Source organism: Chroicocephalus ridibundus, chromosome 1 (genome assembly GCF_963924245.1).
Source record: "Chroicocephalus ridibundus chromosome 1, bChrRid1.1, whole genome shotgun sequence".
Classification (NCBI taxonomy): Eukaryota; Metazoa; Chordata; class Aves; order Charadriiformes; family Laridae; genus Chroicocephalus; species Chroicocephalus ridibundus.
Window position 1 is genome coordinate 90,151,133 of NC_086284.1, and position 20,411 is coordinate 90,171,543.

At 38.3% G+C, this 20,411-nt stretch overlaps 1 protein-coding gene across 1 annotated transcript in view; it reads left to right on the plus strand.

Annotated features, from left to right (window-relative positions):
• The window catches only part of POLA1 (DNA polymerase alpha 1, catalytic subunit), a 205,507-nt gene that overhangs the window by 143,951 nt on the left and 41,145 nt on the right, over positions 1-20,411 (plus strand). Inside the window, exon 36 of the mRNA XM_063343448.1 lies at positions 17,449-17,545. Coding sequence (XP_063199518.1) covers positions 17,449-17,545 — 97 coding nt within the window. The remainder of the gene's footprint in view (positions 1-17,448; positions 17,546-20,411) is intronic.

Here is a 20,411-nt window from a genome sequence, read left to right on the forward strand (position 1 = left end):
AAGTAGTTAAACTTCTTGCATGAAGAGGCATATATGCGTTTGGTTACTCTGTTTTCACGATCTAGATGATTTGTTGAATGTTACGCTTCTGAAAACCCAGGCAACAGAAATGGTAAAGAATACTTTTCAGTAGTACTCTACCACACGGATAAGAAAATGTTGCCATTTTCTCAGATTGTTATTTTATTGTTCATTGATGCTGTAGTCCTGCTGGCTAGATCTTGTTAAGACAGCCCAGAGGTTCCAGCTAGCACACAATACAGAGGAGTACTCTGTGATAAGGATGGGAAAGCTAGCGTGCTCTTCCCCTTCCTGAAAACCACTCAGAAATCCTCACCTAACAAAACAGTCTGTTGGCATGGATAATAAATAGTATGAGGTTTGGCTGCTTTCCTGCTGCCACACAAGGTTGTTGTTATCTAACCTAATTTATGTCTTCCAGTCAGCTTTCAGCCTCATTCCTCTTTCAGCCTCATTGCTCATCCCAATTGCAGAAATATATAGACGCTCCAAACAATGAGTTAGCTATGATAGAAATTAATTTTCTGCTTGAGACAGCTTTTCTGGTTAGCTGTACTATATGTACGAAGTTATTCGTTGTTGGGTATGCAAATTTTGTTTTTAAATCCACACCTCCCCCAACTTTTTGGGAAAAAAAAAATAATTTTGAACTTGTGTTCCCTTCTATTTGAGTAAACGTTAAGAAGATAATTGATAGTTCTTGACTGAATACATCCAGTGTGTCACATTACAAAAAGTTATTGATGACCTAAAGTAGGTAATATAATCGTGAAGCCTTGTGAAGAAATAATGTATTAAAGATGACATACTTTCAACTGACAATTTCCATTGCAGACTTATTCTGTGAAGATAAAATTGAGTGGGATATATGAATTTGGTGAATAAAAGATGTAAGGTTATAATGAAAAGACAATGAAGAAAAATTTGTCTTATTTTAAAGCTGTAAGAGTGAGGGAAATACTAAACTTTCCCAGCTGGCTGTATTTAGCTGTGTTGGACTTGATACGTATGCACCCCTAGTAGCAAGAGTCTTGGATTTATCAGGAAGATGAAAAATCCTAAAGAGTTTCCTTGTGGAGAGCAGAAGGCGTATGGTAGTATTTCTGAAGAATTCCCATGGTAGTCTTTAATTGAGGTGCACTCTTAGCTACCTTGATGTGTGTTGTGGACCTGGCCTCTATGTGAGCAGGCTTGTATTTGTGTGTCAGGGTTGCCATGCCTGTGGAAATCAGCTGCCTTGCTAGGCAGAATTTAATGAGCTTTTTAATTGTGTAAGATTTAAGAATAACAATGTTAAAACCATAATTATTTTTTTAAGGAAAAAGTTACAAGAGTATAAAACAATAACAATGATTATTGACACTGTTTTTTGCAGTAAGTATGTTCCATTAGGTGCTCTTGTCATCCTGTCTGGCTTATAAAGATGGCTAATTAGCCAATCCGACTTTTCCCAGGCCAGAAACTTTTGAGAACTACATTTTTCCTATTACTTTTTCTAAATATTGTTACTAAATCCTCTGAGAGCAGCTGCTCTGGACAGTCTGTTCTTTCTCTTCTTAGATGGAATGTCCTCTTCCTTGTTCATCTTTTTCTTCCCTATGATTTGGTAACTGGGGTGCTGCATGATACTGTAAAGGATAAGGTCTTTTTTTTCCAGTCTCACTTGTTTAAGATTACATGATTGACATTTTTATTGTATATATGTATGAGTATTTCCCCTGGTCCTAAATTTCAGGTTGTTTTTTTGTGTTTGCTGTCTTTTAAATCACAGAAATATAATTTTACTAGCTTAACAAATTAAGTATCTTAATTATTAATGATCTATGTTCCCTGTAAGATTTGTTACGTTTAGCTTCCTACAAGCTTTTTATACAGTCTACATAAGGGACTTTTTTTTTTTTTACAATGGGGCAAGGGTTGTAGATGCGTTTGGTGGAATGGCCAAAACTGCTTATATTTTACTAGATTTTGAGAAATCTGATTACCACTATCTCTTAATCCACTATTGTTCAAAGGGCTTACATTCTACTGGAGTACTGTGATGGCAGTAACACAAGTTCGCTAGTGGGTCCTTGCTACAGCATCAATCCACTAAGAAGCATTGGGAAGGAGCTCCAAGGAGAGCCAACATTATGCCTAATGGTTTTATTTTGTTGGAGCAGTTCTGAATGTCTCTAAACTACATATCATGACAGGCAGTCTGCTTAGCTGCTTTTTTTTGGTTACTGAAACCGAGCTTGTTTCTCTACCCTTATGAGGTAGATTTGGCTGGCATCTGAAATTGTGAATTCAAGAAAAGGCTTGATGCAGAGAACATCATTGTGCAATTTCAAGATGGGTCTGTTTGGTATCTGATGAAAAATAATGTGGTTCCTCAGGAAGAGGATGAAATTCAGTTAGCGGAGGTTGTGAGTACAGATAAGTTATTTAGAGGAGGAGGAGAAGTGAGTCTTTAAAATTAATTTTTAAGGTACTAGAAAAATTAACGTGCATTCAGTTGTGATTGGGCTACTTTTTATGGGTGTGTAGGTAAATGGTGGTGGTATTTATTCTAATGCCAGTGTTGGCACTATATGAAAAAATCTACAGTTCTTCCTTTTTACTAGAATTTTAGTAGACATCAGTTGCTTCTTTTAGGAGTGTTATATCTAGTGAAGTTCACCTCTTTGAATGAAAACTAGTATTTTTGAGAGTAATACCACAGTTTTATCTGACCTGTCCGGTTTGATTAAATGTTTTTCAACCTTTGCACCATCATCAGGAACCATTGGGCTGCAATGCAAGTTCAGATGTCACTGGTGCTAGCTGAAAAGTTTCTGAAATGTCTGTCCCTTTATGGAAATTCTCTGTTCCCCTCTTTCCTGTTGTTACAGGTTGTCTTTTTGTGGCAGTGCTGTAGCTGTAATCACTGACATACAGAAGAGGGAAGGAAGTCTTGTGAGGATGTTCCTTGCTTTTCTATGCTCAGTTGGAGGCCATACTCTCTTCTTTCTCAGTTTATCTGCTAAATGGAGGTAAACATATGCATGAGTGCATAGGTTGAAGGTTTGTGTAGCTTTATGCTGCAGTACCCGTATGTTCTTCCTGATGACTAAAAAGGAAGGAGAGATTTCTGGTAAGGCTCCTTAACTCTTAGGATTATTCATTTATGGTAAGAAGGTTTGTCTTGTATCATTATACTTCTCATTAAGGCATCTCAAGTTCAGAACAGTTAATGTTATATTCATTGAATACACATTTTAACTTCCCTTGGGGGACACAGTCCAGTATTTGAAGCATCTGATCCAATTTCATATCAGATACGTTGGACTTCTTGGGAAAATTTTTTATGAGAAGTTAACATCAGATGAGTTAATTTCTTTCTAATGAAATGCTAGTAGTTATAAATCGTTAGACTATTACTCTGAGACAAAAGTGAGACAATTCTTTAAAAAAGGAGTTTATTAAAACTGTGAAATTAATAAAATATTGCTCTGACCAGCAGATCGCTGTTCAGGAAGGTTTTTCACAGGGGTGTTCCATGTCTTCCTGTCACAACCAGCAGCTTTTCTTTTGTCCTACAGACAAAATATCCCTTGCACTTAGAGGTACTTATGCTATTAATAACTGTACCACATTCCTGTTCCGGCTTACCCTCCAGAATTTACTCAGAAGTATGGCAAAGTAGGTGCGTGGTTTTCCTGTTAGGCTTGCTGTCACTTAGACACTGCTTCTGAGCTTCCTACAGACTTTTGTCTGGAAGGCTGTTATCAAAAGATCTCTTGCTTTGCCGGTTTGGAACCTCACAAATTACTTTTTGTCTTTTGTGTTGCATTTGGTAAAATAATATAATTTGTATTTGGTTAATAACATTTAATTATTAAAAACATACCTGACCTGCTTTAGTGTTTTGCTGCTAGGGCAAAGAAGCAACATGCAGTTTGTCTGTCTGTATTATTTTTAAGAGCTTGTTGTAAAGTTTGAAAGGTTAAATTTATGATTTCTTCACTTGTTGAATGTGAACAATCAAGACTCGTAATACAACCAGATAGTTCTGCCCAGATAGATCACAGAATCACAGAATGGTAGGGGTTGGCAGGGATCTCTGGAGATCATCTAGTCCAACCCCCCTGCCAGAGCAGGGTCACCCAGAGCAGGTTGCACAGGAACGCGTCCAGGCGGGTTTGGAATGTCTCCAGAGACGGAGACTCCACCACCTCTCCGGGCAGCCTGTTCCAGTGCTCTGCCACCCTCACAGTAAAGAAGTTCCTCCTCATGTTTAGGTGGAACTTCCTATGCTCAAGTTTGTGCCCGTTACCTCTTGTCCTGACGCTGGGCACCACTGAAAAGAGCCTGGCCCCATCCTCCTGACACCCACCCTTTAAGTATTTATAAGCGTTGATAAGGTCCCCCCTCAGCCATCTTTTTTCCATGCTGAAGAGGCCCAAATCCCTCAGCCTTTCCTGATAAGAGAGGTGTTCCAGTCCCCTAATCATCTTGGCAGCCCTTTGCTGCACCCTCTCCAGCAGTTCCCTGTCCCTCTTGAACCGGGGAGCCCAGAACTGGACACAGTACTCCAGGTGCGGCCTCGCCAAGGCGGAGTAGAGGGGGAGGATGACCTCCCTCGACCTGCTGGCCACACTCTTCTTGATGCACCCCAGGATGCCATTGGCCTTCTTGGCCACAAGGGCACATTGGTGGCTCATGGTCATGCTGTTGTCTACCAGGACTCCCAGGTCTCTTCCCACCGAGCTGCTCTCCAGCAGGTCAGCCCCCAACCTGTACTGGTGCAGGGGGTTATCCCTCCCCAGGGGCAGCACCTTACACTTGCCCTCATTGAATTTCAGAAGGTTCCTCTTTGCCCAGCTCTCCAACCTGTCCAGGTCTCTCTGTATGGCGGCACAGCCTTCCCGTGTGTCAACCACCCACCCCACCCCACCCCAGCTTTGTGTTGTCAGCAAACTTGCTGAGGGTGCACTCTATCCCCTCATCCAGGTCATTGATGAATATATTGAAGAGGACTGGACCCAGTACTGACCCCTGGGGAACACCCCTCGTCACTGACCTCCAACTGGACTCTGTGCCCCTAATCACGACCCTCTGAGCTCTGTCTTTCAACCAGTTATCTATCCACCTTACTGTCCATTCATCTAACCCACTCTTCCTAAGCTTTCCTATGAGGATGCTGTGGGAGACCGTGACGAACACCTTGCTGAAGTCAAGGTAGACAACATGTGTATATCCAAGGCAAAAAAAAGGAAACTTAGTTTTATTCCCAGAGGGAAAGACTAATCTTTAGAACACTTTTTTTAATAGATGGTACCAGAGTATCTAGTGCCTCATTGCTTTAGTAATTTTTTTATTAACACCCAACACTGTCTGCAGATGCCCTAGCTTTACAGAAGGGGAGCTGAGGCCTAGAGATCACCCAATGCTATGCAGCTCTTTGCAGAAACAAGAGGTGGAACACAGGTCTTCCCTGTCCTTGTCTAATGCTTAAATACCAACAGTTCCTTTTCTGTTAGAGAATGGAACTATAGAAAGATCCTTTTTTTTTTTTTCCTTTTTTTGTGTGTGTGTCTCTGTGTGTGGGTTTTTGTGAGTGTGTACCATTGCACTTTGTTACCTGGGTTCAGCAGAGTTCTTGGTGTCCAGGGTTTCTTTCATCTCTGTCAGAGCCATGATTTGTCAGAGTATACTCTCGATGATGAAAAATACTCCAGTTACCATTTTGCTGACTTTGTAATTGGAGGTCTTTCAATCATAGCTAATTATTGCATAGGTTGCTACCATGGTTCAACACCTTTTGCTTTTCTCCAGCAGCAAGAAACCTATTATTTTTATTTAAACCGATATTTCTTTCAGCTACGTGTAAAAATAATCACTTTGAGAGGGTTTCCCATTGGAGAAATTGGTTATTGTTTGTCACCAATCTCTTTCAGTGTGGAAATGTTAAGATTTAATCCATTGAAGATGATTGTTTAAGGCAGTCTGTATCTTAAAAATACAAGGGTTGTTTTTTTTCAACAGTTTGCAGACAAACAGTTTTTATTTAGAGGGGATGGCTTGCTTGGAAGTATCCATTCTTCATATGTTTTGTTTAAAAATCAGTTTCTTGGGTTGTCATGTAAGTATCTGTGGTTAGATAATTGACAGTGCAAGGAAGAACTTCAGTGATAACCTGACAGTTTCATTTGTGTGACGATAACTCAGTTAGTAATAATCAGCTTGGACTCCTTGTACTTTGTGAGAAACAAGGAGACACCATTCAAATAATAAGCAGGGAAACTGAAAAAATGGCAGCTTCGCTCTTGTGCTCCATCCCCACCCCATGTCAAGTCATCAGTTGATCATTTCCAGAACTGCGATTGTTACACACAGAATCATTAACATTAATGAACTACATCTAGAAAGTTCTGCTGCTTGTATTATGAGGGTCTAGTTACAGTAAATCATAGTGATGGGCATTTCTGGTTTTCTTTTATTTTTTGTAAAACTGTTACATGGGAAGCACCGGTGGAAGATAACACTTAGTCCCTCGTATCCATACTAGAAACAAAATATGACAATTAAAGCACTATATAGATTACAGTTATTAATGAGCTACAGATCTGTTTCTGACACAACTATTAAATTTGTTACACTTCAGTTGCATGTTTTGGAGTGTCCCATGAAAATGAATAGGTGATTTAGATCATTCACATCATGTTACTAGAGGATCATTTTTCAAGTGGTGTGTTTACTTTTTCATATGTTACTAAGTTGCTTCAGTAGCTCAGACATAACTTTTTCAAACAATTTTTGAAGCTTTTGAGAATCTTCAGGATAACAGTCCAGACTGTTGTATACTTTTTTCTGAACTTCATTCAGCACCTCTTGACTGAAAATTCACTGGTGTGTGGTGAGGGTAGTGTTTGACCTGCACTTTTCCTCCTCGAACGTACATGCATGCTATTGACCTCACTCATCAGAGCAGCTGACAAAATCAAAACCTAAAGTTTTTAATCTTTGCCTGTTCTTGGGTGTACTAATTCCATTTCTTTGTGGATAATCTCAGAGTTGGTGTCTTTTTCTCTTCCTGCTTGGACTTGCCAATTGAAGGATGCAGGACAGAATTTCTGGGTTTTTTTCAAAGTAGTCTATAAAATTGACATCAGTAACAATCAGTTTTAAACGTGCATCGTCTGGTGAAACCTGTGTCCCCCAGAACACTGTTAGATTTGTAGACGATGCCAGAGATGTATATAGAGAAGGTGGCATTAAAAAATAAAATGCATCAAAATTAGTGTACACACTGATGCCACTGCCACTTTTGGTGCCAAAGAATCCATTTTGAGTTATGGAGGAGGAGACTGAAAATAACTTAGGTTTTGCCCAGAAAGGCAAGCATATGTGGGTAAATTCTGCATAATGTTGACTGTCTGTGGAAGGAGCAGATGGCAGCATAATAAGCTACTGGAGTTGTGTCTGGTACCTAAAGTGCTGCCATTGATTTCAACCCTAAGGTAGTAGATAAAGTTGCCATATAAGTCCCTGAGATGTGCCTTTGTACACAACTGATCTTAACACGTCAATGGCGCCCACAAAAAACATGCTGTCCTTTGCTCTGTCATCTGCATAACATGACTTTTCTTTAGCATTTAATAGACAGCCATTCTATTAAAGTCTGAGAGAGATGCTTCAGAGACAAGAGATCGAGACTTGCATTGATAAAGCTGATGATATACACCGCCACAGATAGACAGGTGCTACTATAACCTGTTGGGGACAGTTTGTCTAACCAAAACAGAGGAAGAAAGATCTCTTTTTAACAGAGGAGTCACTGGTGTACATCCTAGCTCCAGAGTAAGCGGAGCAAGTTAAATAAGTTGAAAGTCTGTTTGCCTTTCCAGCTGACACAGTAATCTTGCATAGTCTGAGAAGTTTCAGGAGTTGCTTGTTTATGTTGTTGGTGCCATAGACACGGGGATTTCAGTCAATCTCTAACAATTCTGATCTAATAGTAAAACGTTTCAGGGTGCATGATGAGTAGCTGAAGCACTTTCGTATTTCAGCTCATAGTTTCCTTATTGTCTTAACTTTTGAGAAAAATCAAGATTAATGAGAAGAAACATTTGCTCCAAGTCCTTTAGAATTTACTGAAATGCCAAATTTGCTTTAGGCAAAATAGCATCCTCTGCAGCAAATATATACCTTGCTTCAGATTATTTAACTACTTGAGCTCAAAGAATAGCTCATTAAAAACTGAGAAACTAGGAGCTGAAGGCTAAAACGTAGCTTTTCAAACTTTTTACTCTCTTGCTAAAACCTAGAATTGAGGGAATGAGTCCTGAAGTCTTGAGAAACAGGAATATGGTAGTCCAAAGAAGTATATTTAGTTTCCCTCTCTGTAAATGATACTTTTTTTGTTGTTGTTTTCACATGCGTGCTTTTGTATCTAAAACATATTTAGATTAGCTTATTTGCTCGTCTATCTAGCCTATTTATAGTGTTGTTTATTTACTAATAAACCAGTTTTTAAATGCTGTGCTTGTGCTTGTTGAATAATAATCAAGATACAGTTAAAAAAGGACTTTCACAAATATTAGTAAGTTATTTTGCAGAAAAGAAATGCACTGTTACCCATTTCTTAACAAAATCATAATAAATATGTATAAGCCAAGTTGCTTACACAGATTGCACAAATTGTCAGCAGATTGCATGAAATGGTAAAAAGGCAGCCATATACCTTGTCTGCAGAGGCCTCCAGGAGACCTCTAGTAGCCTGAGGCCTCTAGTAACGACCTCTTTCTCTCTGCCATGAAATAGGACTGCAGCTGGTAGATGGCTGATTTGTGGTTCTGGTCCAGCAGATTCTTTCCCTGCAGGCAGAGTTATTCCTAGTAAGGTGCTTTCATATAATCTTCTTAGTTGGACCCCACTTGATTTATTTCATTGCCAGCTGTGAGAAACGTGGGTCCTGAGAAACAGGGTATGACTTGCATTCTCGGTGAGGAGCAGTTCTCCATCAGTAAGGGTAGAGGTTTTGTATGCAGATTTCAGCTGTATGGAGTCCTAATTGTTTGATTCCTTCAATTGTAGTAACACGTCTTTTTAAAAGGTAAGTTTCCCGCATATTTGCAGTTCAGTTCTTGTTTGTTAGAAAGAACATTATGATTTTAGAATTTTTTAAGGAAGTACATGAAATCACTTGAAAAGTAAAAGAATTCTGCTCAGTGATGAGAGTTCTTATTTTTTCTGTGTCGAATAAGCAGATGACCTGGAGTTAACTGCTATGAGTGGTCTTCGTTCAGGGAGTAGATCCCTCAGTTGTACTAGCTTGTTCTTAAGATAGATGGAGAAGACTTGGCCACGGTACTTTATCTCCAGAGCAGAATGACAGCTTTGCTTCACAGAGGTGGCTTTCAATTTTAATGTTATTTAACCAAGCCTTTTCTGTGAACTACTTCTTACCTCAGATTGTTAAGGGTCAGGTAATTCCAGAAATCCAGAAATGAGTGACTGACTTCGAAAGTGCTTGGTTTTTTCTTAAAAATGTAAACATTGATTTATTTTGTTTTTATTAATTTGTCTTGTGCACCAAGGAGAGGGTATGTTTTAGGAGCATACCTATATGCTGCTTATTTCAAGCAGCAATTTACTTGAAGTGTGCAAATGTTCTTGATCAGAGGCTCTTAAAATACAGTTGATTTTGGGATCATGCTGATGTTTCTCTGTAGTAATGTTCAATGCGTTTGGGCAGTTTGGCTTGTATGTGCTGCTGGGTGAGTCCTGTTCCATAGTGAAGTCAGTCTTTCATCAACAGGGAAGAACTGGCCTTGATGACATTTCCTCGTATGGGAGTTAGCCACCTCATGTGATCCTGTTTATCAATTTAATAAACTTTCTGTATGAAAATCAGCTATTTATTCATTTCATTATTCATTTTGAGGGCTGTTTCTGGACTCTGCTAAGAATCTGGAACAATATTTATATAAAATACTAATATTTTACTTTAAAACTTCTCATTTTATTTATTGTTTGCTATTGTATTTTTTTTAAAATGTCTGTGTTCATATATATGTGCAGATATACATACGTACAGTCCATAGACATGTATACAGATACACATGTGCACACACAGATACATAACATCTTTAGAGCTAATTTCTGTACAAGTTGTCATTGATTGCTGTTGTAATGTTCTTAGGGAAAAGACCTCAGAGCAGTTAGTGTCTGGTCTTGTTCAAGACTCGGTCAAAAGTTTTATGTGCTTGTCTGTTGTTGTATTAAGTATTAGTGGTATCAAAAATTAGTCATAAACATCTTGATGCTGGAAATTTCAGAGTAAGGAACGCTTCGCAGTGACATGTGTATACTGAGGGTATGTAAGGCAAGTGATTCCCCCACCCCAAAAAGGAGTGATTCTTTGTTAAGACTTGTGTTCTCACTGCCAGGTCTTTCTGCACTGCTCAGATGAGCTTGAGTGCTGGGTGCAAGGCAGAGCTCAAACCCAAAACTAAAATCAGGGGACATACTGTCTTCCCTTGCTAGCAGTAGCTAGTTTGTCTTACTCGCGTCAGCTACCTTGCAGTTTGCTGTTTCGCCTTGTGCCAGCTGTTGACCGCACAGGGAGGCAGTTAGATTTTGGGGGTTGGTTTTTTTGCCAGATTACAAAAAGAGACGAGTAATTTTTGCTGGAACAGTGAATTGAATTTGGTTTACCACATGCTCAGATGAGCAGTAGAGCACACACAAGACCAGGAATAGGAGAGAGGGTTGCATAAGTATCATTAAAATGAGAAACCGTTTGCTAAGCATAGATGACAGTCTTTTTGTTTAAAAACCAATATATCTCCAAGGAAGAGGAACAGGGTTTATTTCATGTCTTTGCTTACATTGGCAGCTTTAAGTAGAGGTGGTCCACCACCATTAGTGCTCCTACAGCTTCATCCTTCCATTTCTCCAGAGCTCTATAGGCAAGCACTGCCTGGTCTGCTGGCACTTGCCATTCATCTTGTGTCTTGAGACATCATCTTATGAATCCTCAAAGCAGAACAGTTCCAGCTTGGGACTTCCCCCAGTTTTAGGTAATTCATTCAGCTTCTTTGTTATGGCCAGAAATATTTTGCTCAATAAATTTCCTTCCTTTTCTATTTTGCCTTGTTCATACTTCCGAAATCTTGTTAATGGCCAGCTACTTTTTCTCCAAGGTTTCTTAATGAAAATGTTTAGTAATAGTATTGTCAGGATCCACCCTGGAGGTATTCTCTTCATTCAGTCCGATGTCCCTTGCCAGCAGGTGTCGTCATCTGTTTTTCATCCGGTTCCTCAACCACTTTTCTGTTCTTCTGGCATTGCAGTCCAGAGTTGTTTTTGTAAGTAGATCCTCCCCACTAATTGCTAAACAGTACTTAAACCAGCAGAAGTTCTTGTCATTTCAGTTATTTAAGGGGAAAAAAAGGTGTCTTAATGTACAAGAGTATCTGGTTTTCTGCTGTGTGCTGCTTTTTTTTTTCCCGTTGACCCCTGCAGGTATATGGAAGAACCTCTTCTTTCGTCATACAGTCCATGTTAACATAAGTACTAGGGAAAATTTCATCATATCCAAATCCTGTCACATCTGTTTTAGTTTTCATTTACTTCTTTAACGGACTCTGTGAGTCATAATCGCTAAAAAAAAACAGTATTGATTGAGGCGGTGGACAGTTTGGAGCATTAAGAAGGAAACCACACACACCTCACCCTCTTGCCTTATTTAATTTATAACAAATGCTGCTGTCAGGAAAGATGGTGACCAACCATCTCATGGTTTTAATGGAATTGGGTGTAAGTTTTCAAAAACTGATTGTATGCTAAAGCATAAAGGCTGAAATCTAGATGTACTTTTATTTCACCTTTTCTGTTTTATGTGAAGTAGTTATTTTAGGTGCACAGTTTATTTCAGCCTATTTGACACAGACCAGTGCTGTGTTTTAACTAGGTTTTGTGATGCAGGAGAAGACCAGACTTCAGTATACGTCAGCATGGGCATGAGGTGAGGGGTACGCACATTCTAAGTACTTGGTGTAACATCAATTTACACTTCGCAAGCTCTTTTCATGCAGGAGCGTCTGCCTTCAGAATCTGACGGCAAATAGGGGCTGTGTGAACCTGGTGCGATGCAGATGCCCTGGTTTTACAAAAGAACGTATGAGGTGTGTAGAACACGGCCTTACACTTCAGTTTATTGCCTTGAAGTCATTGTAGCATGGATAGCATTTGGATATATAAACATCCACAAAGCTGAGCTGTGCCCGCTTTTTGAAAATAGAAATTGCTGCACATAAGAGACACGACGGAAAATGTGTACAGTCTATACAATCTTCCAGCAGTAGATTGAGACCAGTGGCACTTCCCCGAAAAAATAAATTACCCGAAATTTGCAGCACATTCATATTCAATTTCATCACAGCAGATGCTCATTAGTATGTTGTTATTAATTGGTATTCACTTTAGGTTTTGTTTAAAATGAAGATAATAATTAGGTTTTAATTACTGCATCTTTCTAAGGGGGGGAGGGGAGGAAATGCCTCTCAAAGCACTGAAGTATTTCCTGTACGCTTTGCTCTGTTACATCTAAGCCTTGAAAGAGTCTCTGAGACACATTTTTCTGCCAAGAGACTTGTTGTCTATTTCCTCTTCTTTCTTTCCTGGTTTTAAAGTATTAAGAACTAGTTCTAAAGGGTTTGTTTGATGGACATACTGAATCATATTGCAGTAGTGAGAGCCACTGTTCTTTCTAATCAAATTACCAAAAAGGCTTTTCACAAAAGTAACTCTCTCAAGCAGCTGATTAATGAAGTGGTGCCACTGTTTTGTATTATAATTAATTGAAGTAATACAAATAACTTCTGTAGCCTGTGGAGATTATCTCCTTTGCAAAGCAGTTTAATAGAGTTAGCAAACTAGAAGGGTGATTTTTTTTGTGGTTTTTTTTTTTTTTTTTAATTTCTTGTTGCCTTTGTTATCCATAAAACCATAGGTGACACAACGGAAAACAGTAAATGACAATACAAGCAACATCACAGAGAGGGCCTGAAGAAATGGGAGAGAGTCAGGTGCAGAGAAGGCAAAAGGACAGGAAAAAAAAAAAAAGAGAATGCAGAAAGGATTTGGAGGGCCATGAGTGTGGTGGGACTGTAGAGTAGTACAGGAATTTGGGAGATGCCAAAGAGTAAATAAAAGACTTCAGCCTACTGTAGAGGAATATGAGTAATCTAAAAAGCACTGACCATCTCATCTTACTTTGGTTAATATAGGAATTTACAATGGTTCAAAGAAAATTAATCTAAGTAGGGGCGTTTAGTTTTCTGGGCTGTTAAAATGTACGCTTTTAAGATACAGAGGTTTTACATGCTGCTTAAAAGGTGTTTAGTAGAATAGCACTGTAGCTAGGTAAGTAAAACATCAGAACTAGAATCATTAGTTCAGTCTTCTGCTACCTTGCTGTTGTGAATTTCCATCAGCTTTCCCTTCTGTTTATTTTTCCCTTTTTCCTTTCCTTCCTTACCTGTGTTTTCTAGGTCACCACGCTGCCGCCCTTAGCTACTGAATGGGTTTTAAAGGTTGGTGTGTTAGCCGCTCGGGCACCCTGTTAACAGGGTGGAAGAGAAGGAGGCATCTCAACTGAAGTTCCTTGGGATGTAATCTAAAACAGGCAGCACTGAGGGAGGGGCTTTCTAATTTCAACACCTAATGCAGCTGCCACCAACCTTTCTTCCATTACATTAAGTTCTTCTCAGGCACTGTCTTTAGGGTAGGAAGATACTCACCAATGGTTAAATCTTTCCAGGTTCCCTTGCTTTCAGAGAGTTGAGCTTTGGCATTTCTAAAAAAGAGGAGAAAACGTGGGCACTAGTAATGGTTCCACCCTCTCTGCACAAGATTAAGAAAACCAAGTTCAATTCTCTGTTCTTGCCAGAAGGGTTGCATACCTGTGTCTGCTTCTTCTGGAAAATCCCCTACTCATTGACTATGCTGTAACGGATTGAGGGAGTTGGGACCATTCTCCACTTGAAGTTTTGCTTTGATGTGGAAAAAACGCATCATGGTTTGCTGGGCCAGAGAGAGGTGGAGTAAGCGCACAAGGGGTCCTTGCTCTGGAGCTGAATTTTTGGGCGTTTGAGAGACAGGAGAAGAGATGGTACTACCCTTCAGTCCAGTGTCTTTCTCAAACATCAGCAGCTGTGGACAAGACAAATACCAATGCTAGTCGTTGCAGTCAGGCAGGGTGGACCTGGGCATGTTTGGAGGCACAGCTGACCTTCAGGAACTCCAGGAATGCAAATGTGTTGCATCTGTGAAGTCTCCTTTCCTAATGTATGCCCTAGTGAGCATTCACTGGCGTGTGTGGTAGCTGAGCGAGATTATTTTCTTTTCATGACTGAGCACTTTCTACCATAGTTTTGTGCTTAGTCATGGGAAAATTTGCTTTTCCAGTATTCATAATTCACCACTGCCCTTAAAAAGACACCATCACTTTCCTATTATGTCATCTGTGTAATCTTACATTCTTCCTGGGAAGGCAGGCTGGAGATTTGCAGTTAGCCTCCTGATGCTACAGAAATCAGTTCTGCAACTGTATTAAACCTAGATTTCTTTAAATTAATATTTTGTTGGCCAAACACAAGGGTTTTTTTATTACATCTGTTATTTTTATATTAGAAGCTTAATTTTTCTGTCAAAGAAGTGAATAACGGTGCTTAATGAAAACTATATACCTTTGGTTCCTTCATCTCTTTATTGCTGTTTTAAATGCAATTTAAAAAAAAAATGTTTGGTTGCATGGAAAGAACAAAGTGTTCTTCCTATGAATGGAAGCTGTCAATGAAGCAGACTTACCTGCTGAAGTCAGTCCTTAATGAAATCAAGATATCAAACATCATGGAATATCTTGTACACACCATTCAGTCTTTCATGGGAAGAAAGAATCCATAAACAATGATACAAATTTAGCCCAAGTTCTTACCATAATGTCAGGGTTGACGGGTTTTCTTTACACAAAAAATTCACCATTAGAAATAAAATATTACTTGGGTTTGAAGCTTTAGGAATTGAGCTGTTTTCCCTTTTTTAAATCTACAGCTTATCAGAAAGTAAGGAAATATAAAAAGTGATGATATAAGTAATTCCTAAAGTCCTTTAAATTTAAGGTACCTCTTCCTTGGACTCATAAGTATGCCATAATATTCATACCTAATTGCATGAAAATCTTCAAACCCTTTTGTTTTCCACCAATTACTAATTGTAAGATGTGGCAGGAAGCTAAAGGAGGTACTAGCACATTATCAGTAAAAAAAAAATTGTGTGTGTCTATTTTTATATATATGTGTATCTGTCTGTGTGTGCACGTATACATTTTTACATACTGATTTTTGTATTTTCTTTATCCATTTAAGCAGTGACTTTCAATTAGCCTGCCTACTAATATCAGGTCACTAAACTCTATAGCTGATGCTTTATTCTTTCATGTGGGTTGTCATTCGTTTGCTTCAGTTGGCTGGCAAAGGTTGTTGTATATCCATTACCAGCAACACAGCACTTTGCATTTCTGAATTGACAAGCAGCTATATTGACCTAGCGCTTATTATGGGTCAACAGCTGCGTTAACCGACGGAAGGACTGAGGGGCAATTAAAATGAATTGGCAAAAATATATCTTCCTAATTTACTCCAATTTGTTATTTATGCTAACATTGTATGGCTTCTATGGTGACACTAAACAGAATGGACCCAATAATGGCAATTAACATAAAAATATAATGGCTAATCAAATTGACAGCAACTGTTTCTCATCATCTCGACACACAATACATTATCAAAACAAACTATTATGAAGGAGGTAATTTCAGTGTTCTATTCAACCTGCTTCATGTGTGCAGTCAGGGAGATGTGTACCAGCAATTACAGCTGAATCTAAAAAACTAAACAAATAACTTAATCGCTGTCGTCCTCCTTTTTTCTTCTTCAGGAAGCAGTAATCAGGATTTACTAAAAATAACTGGTGTATAATAGTATAATGATGATGCATATCGTAGAATAGCTAATAAGGAATAAAATAAGCTTCTGTGTGTCTTTTTTTAAAATAGGTTCATATGAAGTGGAAAAAAGTATACTGTTAAAATATATAAAAATAATTAAGCAGTAGTAACAGTTGTCAAATGTCTCAACATGAGTTGCTTAGTAGTTATAGATACTTTATAACATGTCAGAAGACGTGTAAAATTAGCTGAATTGAGTAACAAAACTTGGCTTGATTAGGTGGACAAGTGAAAAGCTCAGTTAAAGCAGAATTCCAGTACGAAAAAACTGTTTACCAGTTCCTCTTCCGATGCATTTTCAGGATCATTCCTTGTGGATATATTGAACCGCAGTTTTATGTTGGTCTAACCACATTGTTCGTTGGTTTTGTAGCTCATCAAGAAAATCTTCAAGAGTTTGTACGTATCTACATGTGTAGCAAATGTATTAAAACGGACACTACTACTACGTTTGATGCTGTTTCGGTTATCTTGTTATAAAGTAGGATTTTTGTAATGCATAACTCTTCAAACCGTTGCTGGCCAATATTTGAACTCCAATATCTTAAACAGCAGGGACTGGAATGTGGTTTTATTGAACAAGAGTTAAAGAAGATTAACTTGAAAGGGTTTAGCGTGGGCAAGATGGATCTCATGTCTATTCGAGCAGTCTTCTAGCGCACAGAATGGCGACAGTGATACGAATGCATACAGGCATCTACTTTTGAACTAGAGGAATAGCAGAGAGGCTTGACATCACTGACATTCGGAGCATTTAATTGAGTATCATATTCCACATGTACACACCTGCAGATTTTTGAACTAAGTGTGTGATTGCTAACATGCAGTAGCCTTCACAGATGTGTAGAGCAAGGTGATGATATAGCTGTAAAGGTATATATGCACCTGTTCTTATTTGAATGGCATGTTCACAATTATTGTAACCACAGCTGAGGGAAGGAAGACAGCCAAACAGCTGTATTCATCAAAAATATACATTAATTCTTTTCCTTTTTTGAGATCATTGCATGGTACAATATACGAAAGCACTGAAGCTATTCCTTTGTCCCATCATTCTTACGACTTTCACTTTGTTGCTAAAGCATCATTGTATAGGTACAAAGTGTATCTATAAGAATGGACAAATGCGATTTATGTTTCTGTAAAAATGGGTCGGTTTCGTACAATTTATATAAACCCTTGGTGTAAACTGTGAGAAGAAGTGTAGAGATGTAGTAAAGAGATTTAGCTGCATAATAATAATAATAGTTCCAAAATCTGATGTGAATGAAACATATAAACTGTTAGAAAAAAGCAGAAAGAATCACCTTTTGATAGTGGACTTAGGAATAGGTGCAAGAGACATGCTTTTGAGTTGGGTTTTTAATTACTCTCTTCTTACATTACAGTATTCTGATAAGGCCCTATACACTCAGCTCTGCTTTTACCGATACATTTTTGATGTGGAGTATGCGATGGATAAAGTGATTACTGAAGAGGATAAAGGTAAGTTTAATATTTTTTTAATTAATAAACTGTAGTTTAGTAGCAACTTGCATGCTAGAAACTAGACCTACACATTTATACTCTTGAAATCTGAACTACAAGGCTGTAATGTAAAACAGAAAATAGAAGAAGGTATGAATTTAGGAATCTTCTGAAAGAGGAATGTATTGTGTTGGAGTTAACCACTTTAGGAATATATTATGTGTCTCCTTTTTTCTTCTTTGAAGAGACTGTGCTTTGGAGAAAGAGCTTTTCTTACATGTTATACCATTAGAAAAATATCTTTGCTTGAAGTTTGAACGACACGTCAGCTTCAGTAAATAGATTAATTAAAACATATGTATACAACATCTAAAAGAAAAAACAATTAAAACTTATGTTCAACTATTAGTATTGAAGAGACACTTCTTATGAGGGAGAAAATGATGGCACAAGAAAAGCAGTAATGCTAATTGTCTACAAAGCTCTCTTAAATATACAGATTAAGCTAATGTTAGGAAGATTATTTTTTTTTTCTTCTCCCAATTACCATAACATTTCTGAACTAAAATATTTCAAAGCTGTAATGGATCCATGAGTTTTGTGCAGCTAAGTGATTTTTAAGCTGACAGAAGAATATTTCTGAAGGTGGGCTAATGCTTGGCTGACTCGGAATTCTAAATAAAGCTGTGTTTGGGTCGCACAATTGAAGTGGGTTGTCTACAGTGAGCACTTCCACTGCGTCCTCTGTGCGGTTTTGGTGCTGCCTGTGAAGAAAAGGTGCTACCCCTGGAGACTACTATGCTGATAGTTGCTCTGCTGTGACAGTCTTCCCCACCCCTGCCCTGCGTCACCAGCCAGGTTGCTGGGTGATGGAGAGAGACTAAACAAAACTCAGTCTTTCCAAATGTTATTTTGGTAAGTCTTATATGAAAATCAAAATAGTGTAACCTCGAACCTAAAAAATGCTCTAGTAAGCAAAACAGTCTGGCTTTTGCCTATTGTACTTATGTTGCTTACTTTAGAGGTTCTTATTTCATGTCCTTATTTCTCTAAGATGGTGAACTCTCTGCTGCTTGCTCTTCAGAATGACTTTGTACATGCAAAGAAGGTCGCGCGGTGTAGCTATCTCGGTCTAATACAACTTCATAGATGTACTGGAGGAATGTTATATGGTGGATGCTACTGCTAGCTGAAACTGAATTACTTCTTGTGTAGATCTCTTGCCTAATATAAGGACATAAGAGTAGAAGAGGCTTCATGGGTGGTCAATCCATGCTTCAGGGGATCCAATCCCCTGCTACTGAAGACCACCACATCATTAAGGATTGCAAGTTTATGGCACTTTATTTTGGAACCGATGAGTGGTTCTTCCCTTTTTGTTGCTGTTCAAGGTGTATTTCAGGCCCTCTATCTGTGATGACTGAAAATTCACTATAATTTTCCCATTCTAACTTGTTTGTGGCTGGTTTATGTCCATTCACTATATGTTTGTGTATTTCCTTTCCCTGATGTTCTCTGCTATGCTTCTGGAAATAGTGGTAACATCTCTATTTTGTTTTAAACTAAGGCAGGGACACTCAGCTTTCTTTAGAAAGAATTGGTCTCTACTGCATGATCCTTCCTCTTAGCACCTTTTGTGTAGTCTTTTCTAGGTAGAATTAATCTTTGAGTATAAGAAACTAGAAATTACATGGTATTTTAGATGGTATCTATCCAATGTCTTGTACGCTGGATCTGTGCATTTGCTGGAAGTATTTCTGCTGATGCTTTCTTCAGTCACCTGTGCCCTGTTCATAGCTGTATCATACTATTAACTTGCAGTTAAGTAATGATAGAAATCTTGAGGTTTGAGGTGGTTTTTTTTCCCTCCTGTCATTTTGGAATCATGAGTTCATATATCAGGTTCATGGCACTTTGTTTTACTTTAATTTTCCTGGTTTCATTAATTTTGGACTGCTTAATATCATTTGTAATTTTAGACTTCAAGATTAATGAATTATCTCTGAAAAATAGTGTGGTGGCTTCTGCATTCACATAGTTTCCCGCCTTCTGCCTTGAAAAGAAAATGTTTCTTGGACCCTCACCGCTGACTGGAGAAAGTTCAATAAAATTAGTTTCCAGAGTAATTCTCAAGGAATTATAAGAACTCTGCTAGGACCTTCTGTTCACTTGGACAATTTACCTTTCAGCATGATGTATTTTTCTCTTTTTCTTAATAATTTGAAAGTCCTTGTATAATCTTCAACCAGCCAGTGATTTCAGTCTTGGTGCTGCAGCACGTGTTAAGGCCAGGTAAATTAGATCTGTTAGTTTTCCCTTGAAAATTGGTTCTCTTCAGAGAGACTGACTAGGTGAGTCTGGTAAACTGTGTACAATTCTGTCCCACTTCTCAAGTATTTTTTTTGGAGAAAGACGTCTTTCTATTGCTCTAGAATACACACAGAACTTGAGAATAATTGCCTGTGGCTATTTGGGTCACCTTTTTATTCTATAGATACCAGTGTTCTGTTTTCTAGTAATAAATGTTACTGATATGAAACACTTAATGTAAAACTCTGTAGGTTTGAAATAATTTTCATGTGCCAATTTTGTTGTAATTCTGAAATGGAAATTTGATGAACTCCCCTTCATAACATGAAGTTCATGTTTATTTTCCCTTGGAAGCCAAAGAATTTTGTTTCCATGCCATCATTCACAAGCCATTCTGTCCTTGACCTGTGATCAGCGTCATTGCTTTTATCAAAAACAGTGCAAAATTTTAATGTAAGTTTTGTACATCTTTGGTATTTTCAGTCTCCTCTCTACTTTTTATGTGACTAAACCACTTATTTACTGTTGGTTTGATTTTGGTTTGGGGAGGATTTTGCTTTGTTTTGGATGATGT